This window comes from Mauremys reevesii, linkage group 2 (genome assembly GCF_016161935.1).
Source record: "Mauremys reevesii isolate NIE-2019 linkage group 2, ASM1616193v1, whole genome shotgun sequence".
NCBI classification, from domain to species: domain Eukaryota; kingdom Metazoa; phylum Chordata; order Testudines; family Geoemydidae; genus Mauremys; species Mauremys reevesii.
The window spans coordinates 113184696-113201424 of NC_052624.1; the positions used below are offsets into that span (position 1 = coordinate 113184696).

General features: G+C 46.8%; 1 protein-coding gene across 6 annotated transcripts in view; it reads right to left on the minus strand.

The window, feature by feature from the left end:
- The window catches only part of LOC120398988 (tubulin polymerization promoting protein), a 116836-nt gene that overhangs the window by 9740 nt on the left and 90367 nt on the right, over positions 1-16729 (minus strand). For all 6 annotated transcript variants that reach the window (XM_039526828.1, XM_039526827.1, XM_039526832.1 and 3 more), the window contains one exon: positions 5148-5301. In XM_039526828.1, coding sequence (XP_039382762.1) covers positions 5148-5301 — 154 coding nt within the window. The remainder of the gene's footprint in view (positions 1-5147; positions 5302-16729) is intronic.

Sequence of the window (16729 nt, forward strand, 5' to 3'; positions counted from 1 at the left end):
AGGAAATATCTTACAGTCTAAAATATTACTATGTAATCTGAACCATGTATCTCTTTGTCTAGAGTAAACTGGTTTTATATCCCACATAGGCCAGGGGTATGAGTGCAAACAGGACTTCAGCCTGACAACTTGAATTTTAGACAGTGCTTTGCAATTACTGGTGAGGGGATTACAGGTCTGTAGATCACACCTTCCCAATACATTCATCATTATATGGAGATATACCTATCTCATAGAACTGGAAGGGAAAGGCCATTGATCCAGTCCCCTGCTTTCACAGCAGGACCAAGTACTGTCCCTGACAGATTTTTGCCCCAGATCCCTAAATGGCCCCCCACTCCTAGAAGTGGACAGGAAACTCCTCTTCTGAAAAAGGGTTAAGTTGTCCAGCAGCCTGGAAAGGATGATACTTGGGTGTCACAGCAGTGACAGAACTTGGAAAAGAAGCCAACCCTTAGACCAAAGCATCTAAGTTCCCCTTTTCCTTCAAAGCTTCAGGGACTGCTATTTAACTGGAGCACCCAAATGATCTCCCCATCCCGCTAAGTTAAAGGAGTTTTACTTCTTGCTTTATGGCCTCTGGGCCAGTGTTTGTTTCTGATGTAAATAACATAACATTTGAAGAGAGGGACGAAGTTATGTGCTTGTCCCCGCCTGTGCCTAAAAAAACAAAAATGTAGCACTATATTTAAATTAACTGTGGTTCTTTAAATACAGTGCTACTTAACCCACTTAGCCAGCCACCTATCTTCTCCTTCATAATGATAGGTTTTAGCTGAAGAGTAGGCAAATAGTTCTGCTCTTTAATTTAGCAACCCTTCCATCTGCTTGAATTGTGTGATAATTAGCCACACTTCATTTTTTTATTTATACGGCGCCTCTAACTAAATTATTCTCAAGACAATAGTTCACATACATCTGACCTTTTGTTGTCAAGACACCATTTTATGATCCACCCCCTAATGAATATTTTCAATCACAAAAAAGCGTGTGCATGCACGTACCTATGTATCCAGGCTATATCTGGTAAATACCCATTTGCACATGTAATTACCCCAACTTGGAACGGCACAAAGCTGAACAGAGCTCCACTCTTAAAAAAAAAAAAATGATTAATTAAGTTATTGAATCCAGCATTTACCAGCAGAGCCGAGTTAAACTTCTAGCCCTTCTGCAAAGAATCCATTCTGGATTGCCAAATCCAGCTGCCCATGGCATTTTCTGAACTATCAGGAGCTGCTTGGTGTAGAATGGGTAGATAAAGTGCTGAGACACACAAAAGACCAATGACAAAGCCTGGGTCATCTTGATTTGTCACAGGCACTTTCCCAAAACACCTCTTACCTCTTGTCACCACCAAAATTGGAATGGAATTGATTTATGGGATTCTCTGAACTCCCAAGAATTACCTCTCTTCCCTTCACTCAGTTATCTTCACTCTCCCAAACATCTGAGCCATCAGTTGCAATTTAGGTTTCCACGCTTCTGCCAACATGAGGGAAAACCCCTGTACAAAAAAATCAATATTCCAACACATCTGTTTGCAATGCATAACCATTTGATAATGTTTTGCAGCTCACATTCCAGAACACAGATCAACATTTCCACTCATCTTAGTATCTGGCTGCCAACTGTTGCCTTTCCAGTCATTTCAACCAACAAATAATTTTGTCATTCTAAAAACATTCTGAAGGAAAAAAAATGAAACCCTTATAGCAAGAGTTCCTGTGCCCAGCACCTTCCAATCTCGAAAGTAAGGATTAGTTGATCTCACTGCTGAAGCAGAGATCTCCCTAAGCAAGAATGGGCAGTCCTTTAAAATAGATGTGCCCCACCATAAAAAAAAAAAAATCTCAGCCAAAACTCAACCCAAGGTAAGCCATCAAAAGCCCTTGATCTTCCACTGAAGTCTACCAACATCTGAGTCCCACTTCATATTATTTACATCATCCAGCAATTGAAATAGTGGGATATGCCTAAAATATTACTTGGGCCCCAAAAATGGCCCCCTGAAGCCTAAAAAGACCATCAAATACACATACCAAGAAATACTGATTAATTCTGTCTTCAGCAGAACTGAATGCACAGCCCTGCAATGCACACACAAAATCAGTTAAAACATGAACAGTCAAAAGCATCAGAAAACTAAAACAAAAGAGTAACCCTTGGAAAACATTTCACTGGCCTCTCCACTAACGTCTTAAAACGTATTGCTCCTCTCTGCACGGTGGTAAATCTCAAAATTAAACTAGACTGGGATGAAGAGATGGTGGGATCAAATCCTTTCAGGGTGCCATTGCAAACAACTTTGTATCTCAATTAAATGTCATTCTGGCTACTAACTCTCAGAATAAGCTTTTATTCTAGAAACCTGATGGTTGAGGAAAGTATCTGGAGTTACTAGATTCGTAGACAGACTACTGTGGAAAGCTTCCAACTCAGGTTTACACGATATTATAGGTTGTTGCATCTGTTAACGCCTCATGGTCACCAAGAACAACAGGCATGCTATAACCCCTCCTTCAACATTCAGGGGAACAGAATAAAACTGTGTTCCTCCTCAGTCAGAACTCTCCCCAAAGCAATGATGGAGAGCTCCTCACAGCATATTTTAAGAACCACAGGATCCCATCTGAGTTTCACTTATGAGATCATAGCTGTTAAATGTATCAATTTAGAAGTCCTGCATAAGTAGTAAAAACTAATTCAAATCCACCCTCATTTCCCCAGGTTTGATTTTCTTCCACCTCACTCCCCAAATTCCACTCTCTCCCCCCGCTTATGTTATCTATGCTATAGCTTGCCAGTACAAGAGGGAGAGGTGCAGGGGAGAGTCATTCTGCCTGCCTACCACAGAAAAAAATCAAAGAGATGTCAAAAAAAAACAGTGGTGGCATCTGTTCATCTCATCCAAACGGCTTGGTTTCTTGAAGCTTCATTGGTTTAGAGTGAAAAATAAATAAAATGGTTTAAAAAAACAAACCACTACTATGCTGGCATATCTCAGTGAGAATACTAAGCACTTACATAGTGCTACATTGTGCATCTGCAAACCACTCACTACCCCTCAACACATGCAAGAAGCAGGTATGTGTGCATTGTTAGCCATTGCTCATTTAAGTACCTAATTACTGACAACACCAAAGATTAGAAGGGGCCTGGAGTAAGCTTTATAGAATGTGCACAGATCAAAGTAAGTAGTGAGTTAGTTAATATGGTTCACAAGGTTAAGCACTCCAGCGAGGCTGAAATGTAACATAATTTTGGCAGATGTCAAATACAATAAAGGGCGAAACACTTATCCCATGTAAGTCAATTGCAAAGTTACTACTGATTTCAAACAGAAACAAGATTTGGCCCTTAATTAATTGAACCTTAGAACTGCAGCATCATTATAGTTATCACAGATTTCAAAGATCCTGTAAAAACCTGGTAAGTACTACAAGGATTATGAAGATTGCTCTCTCTGAATCTGCCTCTCTTCTCCAGAAACTCTCACTATGTATTGGCATTTGTCCCAGAACCTCTCCTTGGAAAGACTGTTTAAAATTAAAGTTTTAATTAAAAGACCTAGGCTCAGTTTCAGTAAGATAGTTGAACACATGCCTAACTTTAAGCAAGTAAATTGTCCCATTGACTTAACTTCAGCGGGCGTACTCAGATACTTAAATTTAGGCATGTTTTTAAAACTGTTCCAGAAACTGGTCCTATGTTACTTTTTATCATGTATGCTATTTCATTTTGCATTTCACTCAGTTTTGATAGTGAAAATAAATGAGCCCATGTAACTGGGCCAGATGTTACATTGTTTGGGTGACAACAGTAGGGAAATGGGGTGGAGAGGAGGAAAGCAACGAAACTTGACATTAAAAATGAACAAATCTATCAACACTAGGCTTTTTAAAACTTGGTTTTGTTACACAAAACCTATCTATTGGGACTAAGCTAGCTAACTGTATCTCTACCAATATTAAAAACACTGAACAACATTATGGGTCTCTCAGTCTTAAGGGGGAGAAAACAGATTTAAGAACAGACCATAAAAAAAGCTGAGAATTCTGCCCTTAACATTCCCATGTCCCATATCGTGCGCTAGGTTTATTTTAAGACTTAAGGCTTTGCTTTCTTTTGGTTTTGTGAATTTAATCAAAACCTTTTAAAGTTGTTAAACAAGTCTTGTCTTTAACTCCCGTTTTTCTTGCAGCACAATTTATGAGTATTACTCTGCTCAGATCACATGCTAGAGCTCTCTTGACTATTGTGACTTTCTTTTCTTATTGGGTGGTACTGAGCAGCATAGCAGGACTATGTAGTACCCTTTGTAATAATGTGATACTGAGATATTTCATGAGCTTTGTTGCCATTTATTTCAGCACAAACATTTCAAGCAGGCTCATTGCCAGTGCCAAGTTCACCTCAGCAGCAAATATCTGCAATGACCAGTGATGGGAGACTAGATGAGGAGGGCTCTGAGTTACTTCAGAGAATTCTTTCCCAGGTGTCTGGCTGGTGGGTCTTGCCCACATGCTCAGAATCTAACTGATTCCCATATTTGGGGTCAGGAAGGAATTTCCCCCAGGTCAGAGTGCCAGAGACCCTGGGTTTTTTTCACCTTCATCTGCAGCATGGGGCATGGGTCACTTGTTGGTTTAAACTAAAGTAAATGATGGATTCTCTGTAACTTGAAGTCTTTAAACTATGATTTGAGGACTCCGGTAAATCAGCCAGAGGTTGGGGGTCTATTTGAGAAATGGGGGGGTAAGATTCTGTGACCTGCAATATGCAGGAGGTCAGGCTAGATCAGTAGTGGGCAGGTAATCTGCTGGCAGGCCACTAGATAGTTTGTTTACATTTGTACGGCTGCCCACAGCTCCCATTGGCCAGGAATGGCGAACTGCAGCCACCGGGAGCTGCACGCCGCCATGCAAATGTAAACAAACTATCTGGCAGCCCACCAGTGGATTACCCTGACGGGCCGCATGTAGCCGGCGGGCCGCAGGTTGCCCACCACTGGGATAGATGATCACGATGGTCCTTTTTTTTACCTTAAAGGAAGTCTCTGAATCAGTGTTTAGGCTCCTAAAAGGAAACAGCTTTGGAAAGGAGAGTGAGATTTATCGTATGTCACTACTCAAGTACTACTGTACCGTTACTCCAGATATGATCGGGGCTTTTCCTTCGATTAGTTTATGTATTTCTTGAACTGCTTCCTCATTGCTCTTGTCTTTAAATCGTTTCTTGGAGAGTTCTTGAAGAGCTTCTTTAAATTGATCAAAAGTAATCGTCCTAGAAGATTTCCCCCTGGGAAAACACACACACAAAAATCAGAAGAAATTACAAAAAGGATACACAGTACTCCAAGAGAAGGATAACAGATGCAGTCTGCAATAGTGAAGAGCAGCCAACATACAAATACTACATAAAAGGAATTGCCCTTCATCCCATTATGACTTTCAGTGCAGCATCTCCCCAGGACAGCTTCATCTTGCTTTCTTGAATGTCACTAACAGTAATGAACCTCACTTGGCTAGGCTTCAGAATTAAAGAGAAACTAAAGGAATTGGACTACTACTCATACTTCTCTCAGAATGCTTGGACCAGTCTAAAACAAGGCCTAAAACTACACCTAAAACTTAGGTTGAGCTAACTGTTTCTCAGGGGTTGTGAAAAAAATATCACATACCCCTGAGAGACATATTTAAGTTGACCTAAGATTGGGTATAGACAACCCTAGGTTGACGGAAGAATTCTTCTGTCAGCCTAGCTACTGCCTCTCAAGGGGTGGATTTATTACAGTAAGAAGAAAAACCACTTCCATTCCTGAACTGTGGTACTGGTTGTAGTGTAGATGTAGCTGAAGATGTAATCTAATTTGGGTAATTATTTGTGAACTCGGTTTGCATAAATGAAATGAGTGACAGCAGTTTAGGCCAGGTCTACACTAAAAAGTTAGGTGGACCCAAGCTACATCACTCAGGAGTGTGGAAAATCCACGCCCCTGAGCAATGTAGTTAAGCGGACCTAACCCCTGCTGTGGACAGCACTAGGTCAACAGAGAATTCTTTCATCAACCTAGCTACTGCCTCTCAGGGAGGTAGATTAAATACCATAATGAGACAACCCCTCCCATCATTGTAGTGCAGGGGTCGGCAACCTTTCAGAAGTGGTGTGCCGAGTCTTTAATTATTCACTCTAATTGAAGGTTTTGCGTGCCAGTAATACATTTTAATGTTTTTAGAAGGTCTCTTTCTAGAAGTCTATAATATATAACTAAACTATTGTTGTATATAAAGTAAATAAGGTTTTTAAAATGTTTAAGAAGCTTCATTTAAAATTAAATTAAAATGCAGAGTCCCCTGGACTGGTGGCCAGGACCCCAGCAGTGTGAGTGCCACTGAAAACCAGCTCGCGTGCCGCCTTCGGCACGCGTGCCATAGGTTGCCTACCCCTGTTGTAGTGAATGTGTCCACTCAAGTGCTACACTAGTGCAGCTGCAGTGGTTTGAATACAGACATAGCCTTAGTGTTGAACGCAAAAGGTGACTTTAGATTATATTGCATAGGTCTCCTCTTTGAAATGATGACGATGACCTACCCTATCACACAACATTTATTTTGTGATATGAGCATTGTGCAAATCAAGCTTAAACAAATCATAAGAAAAACATGTCACTTTAAACTCCTCCTCCTCAAAAACAAGCATACACTCCATTAGCATTGCATGTCTGATATCATATCCTATTAAACAAGTTAAATAATACACATTTTAAAATAGGACTTCACTTCTCTCTGTTGCTCTCCCATTTATGAAACAACATTCACAAATAAGAACTTATGGAAAAGGTTATTTGAGGGCTTGATATTCATGAAAAGCGCAGAAATTCATAGCTGAAGCTGAAACTATCATTAATTCTTTGTGTTGTTTTGATAAATGATTAAAAGTGAAAATGAAAGGTGCACCACATTTCCAGGCTGCTGACTTGCTTGGTTGTTTTTATTTGCTAGAGTGGAAAAGTGTGTTGTAGAGGTGCCTATGGGTAGACTTTGATAAATTATTGCTTCTGAAAATATCTTTTTAAGAAGAAGTCAGTATATATTTAGACACTTTCATACATTATACACTTCACAGACCATAGTGACCCATTTAGAAGAGCTCTGAAAGCTCCTAAGAAGAATGTCTGAGTAATCACTGTGAAGATGTGGTTAGTCAAAAGGGCATTTAGGTAAATCTGCCTTTTGGCAGTTTAAATAAAAGTGCATTTCAGGCAGACAGCATAACTTCAGTTCACAGATCACTTTCTAATAGCAAGGCACGTTCTGATTTTTAAATCAGACTAATTTAATTTTAAAATGAAATTATTAGACCATAGCAAGAGGAAATTACTTGCCATAGCTTAATTTGTATGGAGGTTGTTTTGAATTGTGCTAATAACAAAAACTACAGCTCTTAAAGTGGATATAAATATATACCTTTCCACTTGCCTAATTTAATATCCCCAAATATTTAGACCAATATTTACACTTCTTGCCTTTGAGATTTAGCCATATTGACATATCCCAGGCTAAAATTGAACACATTAAGGGTATGTCTACACTACAGCAGCCCAGCTACAGCACTGCTTCTGTGCTGCAGTAGCACTGTAGTACAGATCTTTCCTACTTCAAGAGAAAAGACAGTTACCTTTTCCATAACTGGTGTTCTTCGAGATGTGTTGCTCATGTCCATTCCACAGTAGGTGTGCGTGCTCACCACGTGCACCGGTGCTGGAAGTTTTTCCCCTAGCAGTACCCATAAGGGGGAGCGCCCCCACGACCCCTGGAGTGGCGCCTGCCCGGTGCGGTATAAGGGGAGCTGCGCGCTCCCCCCACCCTCAGTTCCTTCTTGCCAGACAACTCCAACAGAGGGGAAGGAGGTGGGATGTGGAATAGACATGAGCAACACATCTCTAAGAATGCCAGTTACGGAAAGGTAACTGTCTTTTCTTCTTCGAGTGATTGCTCATGTGTATTCCACAATAGGTGATTCCAAACTGTATCTCTTGGAGGTGGGTAGGAGTTCACAAGTTCCCAGGATGGAGGACAGCCCTGCCAAACCCGGCATCATCCCTGATCTGAGGGACAATAGCATACTGTGAGGCGAATGTGTGAACCGAAGACCACGTGGCTGTCACAGGCCCAAGGACTCCCTCCCTCGGGGGGTCCCATGGGAAGGCCCTACAAATGTCCTGGATGGGGACATGGGTCACAAAGGCAGCCGATGAGGCCTGCACCAGAGTCGAATGTGCCCTCATGATGGGTGGCGGGGGAGCACCCGCCAGATCATAACAGGAACAGATGCATGAAGTGATTCAATTGGACAGCCTCTGAGTGGAAACTGGCTGGTCCCTCGCGCACTCAGCTGAGACGATACACAGTTGCGAGGAATTTCTAAACGGCTTAGTCCGCTCGAGGTAGAAAGCCAGAGCCCACCACACATTGAGCATGTGGAGACGGCGCTCCTCACTGGATGTGTGAGGCTTGGGGAGAGGACCAGTAGAAAAATGTCCTGACCCATGTGGTAGGTGGAGACCACCTTCGGGAGGAACACAGGGTGTGGGCGGAGCTGGACTTTGTCCTTATGAAAGACCATGTACAGCGGCTTGGAGGTCAGGGCCCTGCGATGTGATTGCAACCAGGAAGACCACCTTCCACGAGAGGTGAGACCAGGAGCACGTGGCCAGTGGTTCAAACGGGGGCCCGATGAGACAAGCCAACACCAGGTTTAGGTCCCACTGTGGGACTGGGAGTCTAGAGTACGGAAAAAGATGGTTCAAACCCTTAAGGAACCAGCCAGTCATAGCATAGGAAAATACCGTCTGTCCTTGCACCGGTGGGTGGAAGGCAGATATGGCTGCCAGGTGCACCCTGACTGACAAGGGCGCCAGGCCCTGGGTCCTCAGATGGAGGGGGTAATCAAGGATAAGCTGGATTGGGGCAGTCACCGGGGAGACGCCCTGGTCCGCCGCCCACTTAGAAAAATCGAGACCAATTCGCCAAATAAGCACGTCGAGTGGAGGGCCGTCTACTTTCAAGGAGGACGTACTGAACCTGATCCAAGCACGTCTGTTCCTCTCCACCTAACCACTGAGCAGCCAAGCCGTGAGGTGAAGAGCCACTAGGTTGGGGTAGAAGAGGCGGTCCTGGTCCTGAGAGAGCAGGTCTGGGAGGAGCAGCAACGGCCACGGTGGAGCTACCACCAGGCCCATGAGGGTCCCATACCAATGCTGCCTGGGCCACGCCGGGGCAATGAGGAGGACCTGGGCCTTGTCTGACTATTTTCTCCAGGACCCTGATGATTAGGTGGAACAGGGGAAAGGCGTAGAGAAGCTGTCCTGACCAGGACAGGAGAAAGGCATCGGAGACAGTGCCTCTCCCTGGGCCCCGCCAGAGCAGAACCGGGGGGGGGGATCACCGGTTCTGCCGAGTCGCAAATAGGTCCACTTGGGGAGTTCCCCACCTTCAGAAGAGCTGGTGGGCCACTTCCTGCTGGAGGGACCACTCGTGTTGCGAGGAAAAGTCCCCGCTCAAGCGATCCGCCCTCTCGTTCCGGGCACCCAGTAGGTGGAAGGCCTTCAGATGGATGTTATGGGCTATACAGAAGTCCCACCGCCTGAGGGCTTCACGGCAGAGGGCAGAGGATCGGGCCCTGCCTTGCCTGTTGATATAGAACATCGAGGCAGTGTTATCCGTGAGGACCTTGTCTACCTTGCCCTCTAGGTGCAAGCGGAAGGCCATACACACCAGCCGCACTACCCTGAGCTCCTTGAGTTTATATGTAGGGCTAGGTCTTGAGCCTTGGGTCTGAAAGCTCCCCACGTGGGCCCCCCAACCCAGGTCCAATGCATTGAACACCAGCTCCAACGACGGGACCCTGTCCCTGAATGGGACCCCTTGGAGCATGTTGTTCGGGGCGGACCAACACCATAGGGAGGCGATCACAGATTCCAGCATGGTGAGGACCTTGTCCATCCTGTCCGTGGCCTGGGAGAACTTCAAGGCCAACCAGAGCTGGAGGGGCCTCCATCCTGAGTCTGGCATGATGGACCACGTAGGGGCACGCTGACATGTGACTCAAGAGTTGCAGGCAAATCCTGACTGTTGTCACTGGGAACCTTGTGACTGAGTCTGAGACCTTTCAGGCTCTCGAACCTGTTTGGCGGGAGAGAGGCCCTGGCCAATTCTGCATCCAGGAGCACCCCAATAAACTCTATGCATTGGACCGGGACTAACATGGACTTAGTGTTGTTTACCCACAGGCCCATGGTGCACGTGGACAGAAGGAGCGCCATGTGATCCCTCATCCGTGACCGGGAGGTGCCCTTGAGAAGCCAATCATCCAGATAGGGGAATATCTAGACCCCCCACCGTCTAAGGTAGGCTGCTACCACCGACATGCATTTTGTAAACACCCTGGGGGCAGCTGACAGACCAAATGGGAGGACCGTGAATTGGTAATGATTCTGTCCCACGATGAAATGGAGGAAGCATCTGTGCCCCTCAAATATGTGGATGTGGAAGTACGCGTCGAGGGCAGTGTACCAGTCTCCGGGATCCAGGGAGGGGATGACGGAGGCCAGGGAGACCAAGCGGAACTTGAGCTTCACCACATGCTGGTTCAGACCTCAGAGGTCCAGGATGGGCCTGAGCCCTCCTTTGGCCTTCGGGGTAAGGAAGTAATGGGAGTAGTACCCCTTGCCCATAAACTCCTCAGGCACCACCTTTATTTCTCCTAGTTCTAGGAGCCGCCCCACCTCCTGCTCAAGCAGAGCTTCATGCGAGGGGTCCCCCAAGAAGAATGGGGGTGGGGGATGGTTGGGCGGACAGGAAATAAACTGGAGGATGTAACCCCGGGAGATGGTGTTGAGGACCCATTGGTCGAAGGTCAGCCGCAAGCACTCAGGAGGAAAGCACACAACCAGTTGGAGAAGGGAAGCTTTATTGGGGGTGGATCCCTGATGAGGACTGGCAAGGTGCCCCCGAGTGTCCCACCAAAAATGCCTTTTCCCTGCCTGCTTGCCCTTGGAAGACTATGGGTCGGGGGCAGGCTGACACTGCCTCTGAGGGCATCTCTTACAGTCCCACTGCTTCTTATGGGCAGCCTCGTACTTCGGGAGAGCAGCCTGGGCGGGAGTCTGCCATGGCTTGAATTTAGCTTTTGCTGGAGCCGGGACATAGAGGCCCAGAGTCTGGAGGGTCGTGCGGGAGTCTTCCATGCCATGCAGCCTTGTACCTGTTTCCTCTGCAAACAGAGCTTTCCCATCAAATGGGAAATCCTGCATGGAAGACTGCGCCTCACTGGACAGCCCAGAGAGTAGGAGCCATGACACCCGTTTCATGGACACCGCCGTGGCCATTGATCATGCGGCCGTGTCTGCAGCATCTGAAGTTGCCTGCAGGGACGCCCTAGCAGCTGCTGTCCCTTCCTCCACTAGCACCTTAAACTCCTTCCTATTGTGCTCCTGGAGGGAGTCCTCAAACTTAGGCAGGGAGCCGGCCCAAGAGAGCCTGATGGTTCACAACTCGTAACTGGAAGCTCGAAGAGGAACAAGTTTTCTTTCCAAAAGAGTCCAGTCTCCAAGAGTCTTTGTTTTTTAGGGTCGGGGCTGGCTGATCCTGCCATTCCTTATGGTTGACCAACTCAAACACCAGGGAGTTGGGTGCCAGGTGGGTATACAAGTACTCATGCCCTTTAGTGGGTACAAAGTACTAGCGTTCTGCCTTTTTAGAGATGGGGGCCAATGAGGCCGGTGTTCGCCACAGGGCATTTGAAATCTTAGCCATCCCTTCATGGAGAGGCAAGGCCACCCTACCCGGTGCCGATGGTGACAACACGTTAAACAGGGAGCCTGAGGGCTCCTCGATCTCCTCTGCCTGGAGGTGTAGGCTCGCTGCCACCCTCTTAAAGAGTTCTTGGTGGGCCCTAGAGTCCTCCTGCGGGATGGAGGAGGGCGGGGCCGCAATTGCCTCCTCCAGGCAGGGCAAAGAGGCTGGTGCAGTGCTCTGGGTGTCAGACGGCACCGGAGGGTCCACTACCTGGTTGGACTCCGGGCACAGAGCCGAGGACGTACGTCGCACCGACTCCTTCCTTGGGGGTCTGGAGTGGGGGGCTGATGGTGCTTCCAAAGCTCCGGCCACCGAGTGAGCCCCCACTGGGGGCTGCGCTGGAGGCCAGAGTGCCCATTGGTACCATTCGGCCAGCCATGACGCTCAGTACCACTCCACCTGCTGTGGCACCAGTGGGAGCGAATGTCCAAGTTGGCCGGCCTGGCCCATCGAGGGATGGCTACAGATAGAGACCAGGCTGGCGTAAGATCTGCTCCTGCCCCTGGACCGGGAGAAGCAGCAGTGCCAGGATCTATGACTGCCACGGGACCGTGATCTTGACCTGGAGGACTAGTACCGACGGTATTAGCTGCTCTGCGAATGACTTTGACGGGCGGACCAGCAACGGCGAGACGCCAGCGATCGACGCCCAGGGCTGCGATGTGTTGATGGAGACTTGGAGCAGGAGGCCGAGCAGGAACTGCGTCAATGATCATGTTGGGACTGACTGCGGTACCCTCTTTGCAGCGGCGCTCTCCGAGACTATGACCAACGACAATGCCCGCCACAGTCCTGTCGATGTTCACTCCTTGAGGATGAGAGGTGCCACGAGTCCCAGATGGACAGAACCCAGCCAGACAGTCTGGTCGGCGTTGAGGGCGATCCACCTCGACCCTGCCCCGAGTGGTCGCTGGGCAGCGATCGGCATCAGGAACGTTCCCTCGACCGAGACCGGTACCGGGCCGGAGGCAGCTGCGGGGATCCCAGCGGCGGCTTGCCTCTGGAGTGGGCTACTCCGCTCAGCTTGAGTCAGAGGCCTAGGGCCTGGTGGGGATCAAGGACTGCCCGACATGGGCCAAGCCTCTGTCCCAGACTTCCCTCAGTGCCGCTGCAAAGAGGGAGTCTTCCTGGCCCTCTTGGCATGCCCCGTGGATGGGGAGCGGTGCCAGCTGGTTGATTGCACCGGAGGGTCGCCGCACACCAACACCGCAGTGCCAGGTACCGGTTTGGAGCGGCATGCTGGGGTCGAAGTCAGCACCGACTCCATCAGGATGGCCCGGAGCCTAATGTCCCTTTCTCTTTTGGTCCGAGGCTTAAACGTCTTGAAAATCTTGCACCTTTCACTGATATGGGTTTCTCCCAAGCAGCACAAACAGTCTGTGTGTGGGTCGCTCCTTGGCCTAGAATGCCTGCAAGAGTCCCAAAACTTAAACCCCAGGGCGTGGGACATGCCCCGGCCCAGGCTCGCTGACTAACTAAACTGCTAACTAACTACAGATACTAATGCTGAACAAACTAACAGTTTTGGAGACAAGCTACAGCAAAGCTGGAGCAGAGCAATTCCGATGCACCTACACTGGCGGCAAGAAGGAACTGAGGGTGGGGAGAGTGCGCAGCTCCCCTTATACCATGCCAGGGGTCGTGGAGGGCGCTCCCCCCTACAGGTACTGCTAGGGGAAGAACTTCCGACACCAGTGCATGAGGCAAGCATGCACACCTATTGTGGAATAGACATGAGCAATCACTCAAAGAAGAAGAGGTTGTTCCGTCGATGTAGGTAATCCACCTCTCCAAGAGGCAGTAACTAAGTCGTCAAAAGAACTCTTCCATCAATTTAACCACATCTACACTGAGGATCAGGTTGACCTAACAACAGAGCTCAGGGTGCAAAATTTTTTTTTTTTTACAGCCCTGAGCAATGCAGCTAAGTTGATCTAAGTTTAGATGTATACCAGGCCTAAGTATAAAACCTTTCCAGAAAAGCTGATGGCATTGTTAATGCAATCCCAAAAAGCAGCATCTCTAATAGAGGGATCCATGCCAGTACTTACAAAGTTAGGAACTCTCAAAGTCAAAAACTGTTTAATGCAGAGATCTGTGTTGCTGGGCAACATCAGTCCAGTTTGCAGCCCAAGTGTTTCTTTTTGTGCCAATTTAAAGAAGTGTCTTGACAAAATTAGCAAAAAATCAGACGAGTCCTTTCAGTGATGCCAACTGTTTATACAGGTGTAGGTGATGGATGGTGAGGACAGGGAAAGTGTGTGCTGGCAGCAGAAAAATCAGGCTAGACAAACTGCACTCAGAAATCTAATTTGACTTTAATGACTAGATGTCATTATCACCATAAACAATAATGTTAGGTCCTTGCAGGACCTCAAAAAGATGTTGGCAAACATATCAGATTCAACTGCTAATGTCATTTTCTGTGCAACTCTCCTGTTACAGAACATGCCTGACACAAGCAGGCAGAGTAGAATGAGGACAATTCTTAAGCAGATTTGTAAACATGCACTCCAATTGTCTCTCATCAGTAGGGATGATAAAGAAATTGAAGCTAGATTTTGGTCTGAATTAAGGAAGGCAGTTTGTTAATGTATTTCCTCCCCCCCCGACCCTGGAACAAAACAAATGGTGAGAATCTAAGATTCAGAGCACTGGAAGTGACCTAAAACAGCAAAGTCCAACAATTCTCATTTCACTTTTGTGCACTCTAGTACTATTTGATACAAAATAAATCTGAAATCATCAGGCATGAAGAAAAGCTTTCTATGAACTGAGGCCCAAAGCCCACAAAGTTTACATCACCAAACTTTTAGGTGCATAGCCAGCTAGTGGAATTCACAAGCCGCAGGTTAGGCTCCCAGGCTCCCTATGCAGTGCATGGGGAGAAGAAGAATGAGATCCATAAAAGCCAGCACACTAGGTGGGGAGGCACCTGAGCTAGCCAATAGCAGATGCCGAGGAGTGGAGGTGCTCTAAGCCCCCCCACCCCCAACACACCCCAGTAGTTAGGCACCAATCCACAGCTGGGATCCCTCTCCTGGGGTCAGGTACAAAGCAGTTTCTTGTAAGAAGGCAGCAGATGACACACAAATCTACACAGATCAGCCGAGGGAGGACAATGACTTCCCCGTTATAACCTTTAGCCCAGTGATTAGGGAACTCACCTGGAATATGATCCAATTCCCCCCCCCCCCCCGCCTCATGAGAGGGGATATGAACAGGGAACGGCCACCTCTCAGATGAGTGACTTACCCACCATGCTAGGGAACGTTCCCATGTGGGCTCCCTCAAGGGCTGCTGTTGAAGCTGTTCATCTGTGCATATATAATTAGTCACCGGGCCAGACAAAGAGAGAGAATGACTCTATAGTCCAGTGGTTGGGGCAGCATCTGAGAGGTGGAAAAATTGGGGCAATGCCTATGTTAACGTGGCGTGAGGATCATGCTGGAGCTGAGGCATGAGATAGGCGTCCAGGCACCTAGACTTCGTGTTATGCACATGCCGACACGCAGAAACTTAGGTGCCTTGGGGGACTTTAATAGTATTTAGGCACTGATGGATTTTAGGCGCCTCCATGGTAAAGCAGCAGCTGAGCAGGGGATTGATCTTGATGGCACCTAAATATTGGACTTCGGCACTTAATGCCCTTCTGTGGACCTGGGCCAGACCCTCTCTGCACACACAGTTGGCTTTTCACTTGACATGTCTGTATGCTCATTAACATGTTTTTGCGTTTGAAGGAACAGGGGTTGGTAGTTGGCAGAAGCATGTAAGAACCTGTCAAGCACGATTCACTTATCCTGTCATAGTCAAGGGTCACTTCCTCTGGTAGTCATTGAAGAGGAGCATCTATGACAGGATTTGTGCTTGTGGTTCCAAAACGGAGGTGGGGAGGGAAAGAAGAGAAAAGAGCAAAGAGAGGCCGAGAGAATAAATACTGTAAAGATGGTGTTATCTAGTGACTACATATAAAACTCTTAGGGTTTTTACAGCAAAGAGGAATAAATTGTTCACAAAAAGTGAATATGTTTATGCAATAATATTTTACATATGCTTTATATAGGGAGCTTTTTATCTCAAGAGAACCCCAAAGCACTTAATATCGGCTAAGTTCTGCTGTATGTACATACATACGTATGTACGCACACACACACAGAATGACTTCAGCCAGTACTGAAATGCATCCATCTTCGCGACAGAACACAGTAGCTGTTTGTGACCACTCACATGCTAACAGAACACAACAACACTAGATAGCATGTTTTTTTTAAAAGACAGGAAGTGAAGAAGAATATGATCTCTAAATAAGACTGCAGGGGAATAAGGCAGGCAGAACGTACTGTAATTATCCACTTGGAATTTGGCCAGGAAGCTCGTTAATGGGATTAACAGCCCTATTCTTATCAGAAATGCCAAAGGATCTTTAATGAGCACAATAGGTCAGCACCTTGTCTTGTGTCTCATCCAAAAATGCAGCACCTACAGCAATGCAGTGGCCCATCATAATGCCACACCAAGGCACTGGTTCAGCACTGACTCACAGCAAAAGGGGCTGCTGAGAGAATTTCCAACACTACTTTTTAGATGTGAGTTATACCTGTAGGTCTCCCATCCAATACTGCTTAGCTCATGAGGTCTGACAGAATCACAGTCCCAGTTTAAATGACTGCATATAGTCAGTATAATCCATGGAAATTAATAATGTTGACTCTCTGCCAAACAAATTTTATTCTGGCATGAAAAGAACTTTTATCAATTGCAGTTTTTTTCACAGCTGCACTTAGCTGATAAGAGAGTGACACTGATTTACCTTTGTTGTTTGGTTAAATGGGGAATAGTGGGAAAGAGAGGCAGATCTGACTCCT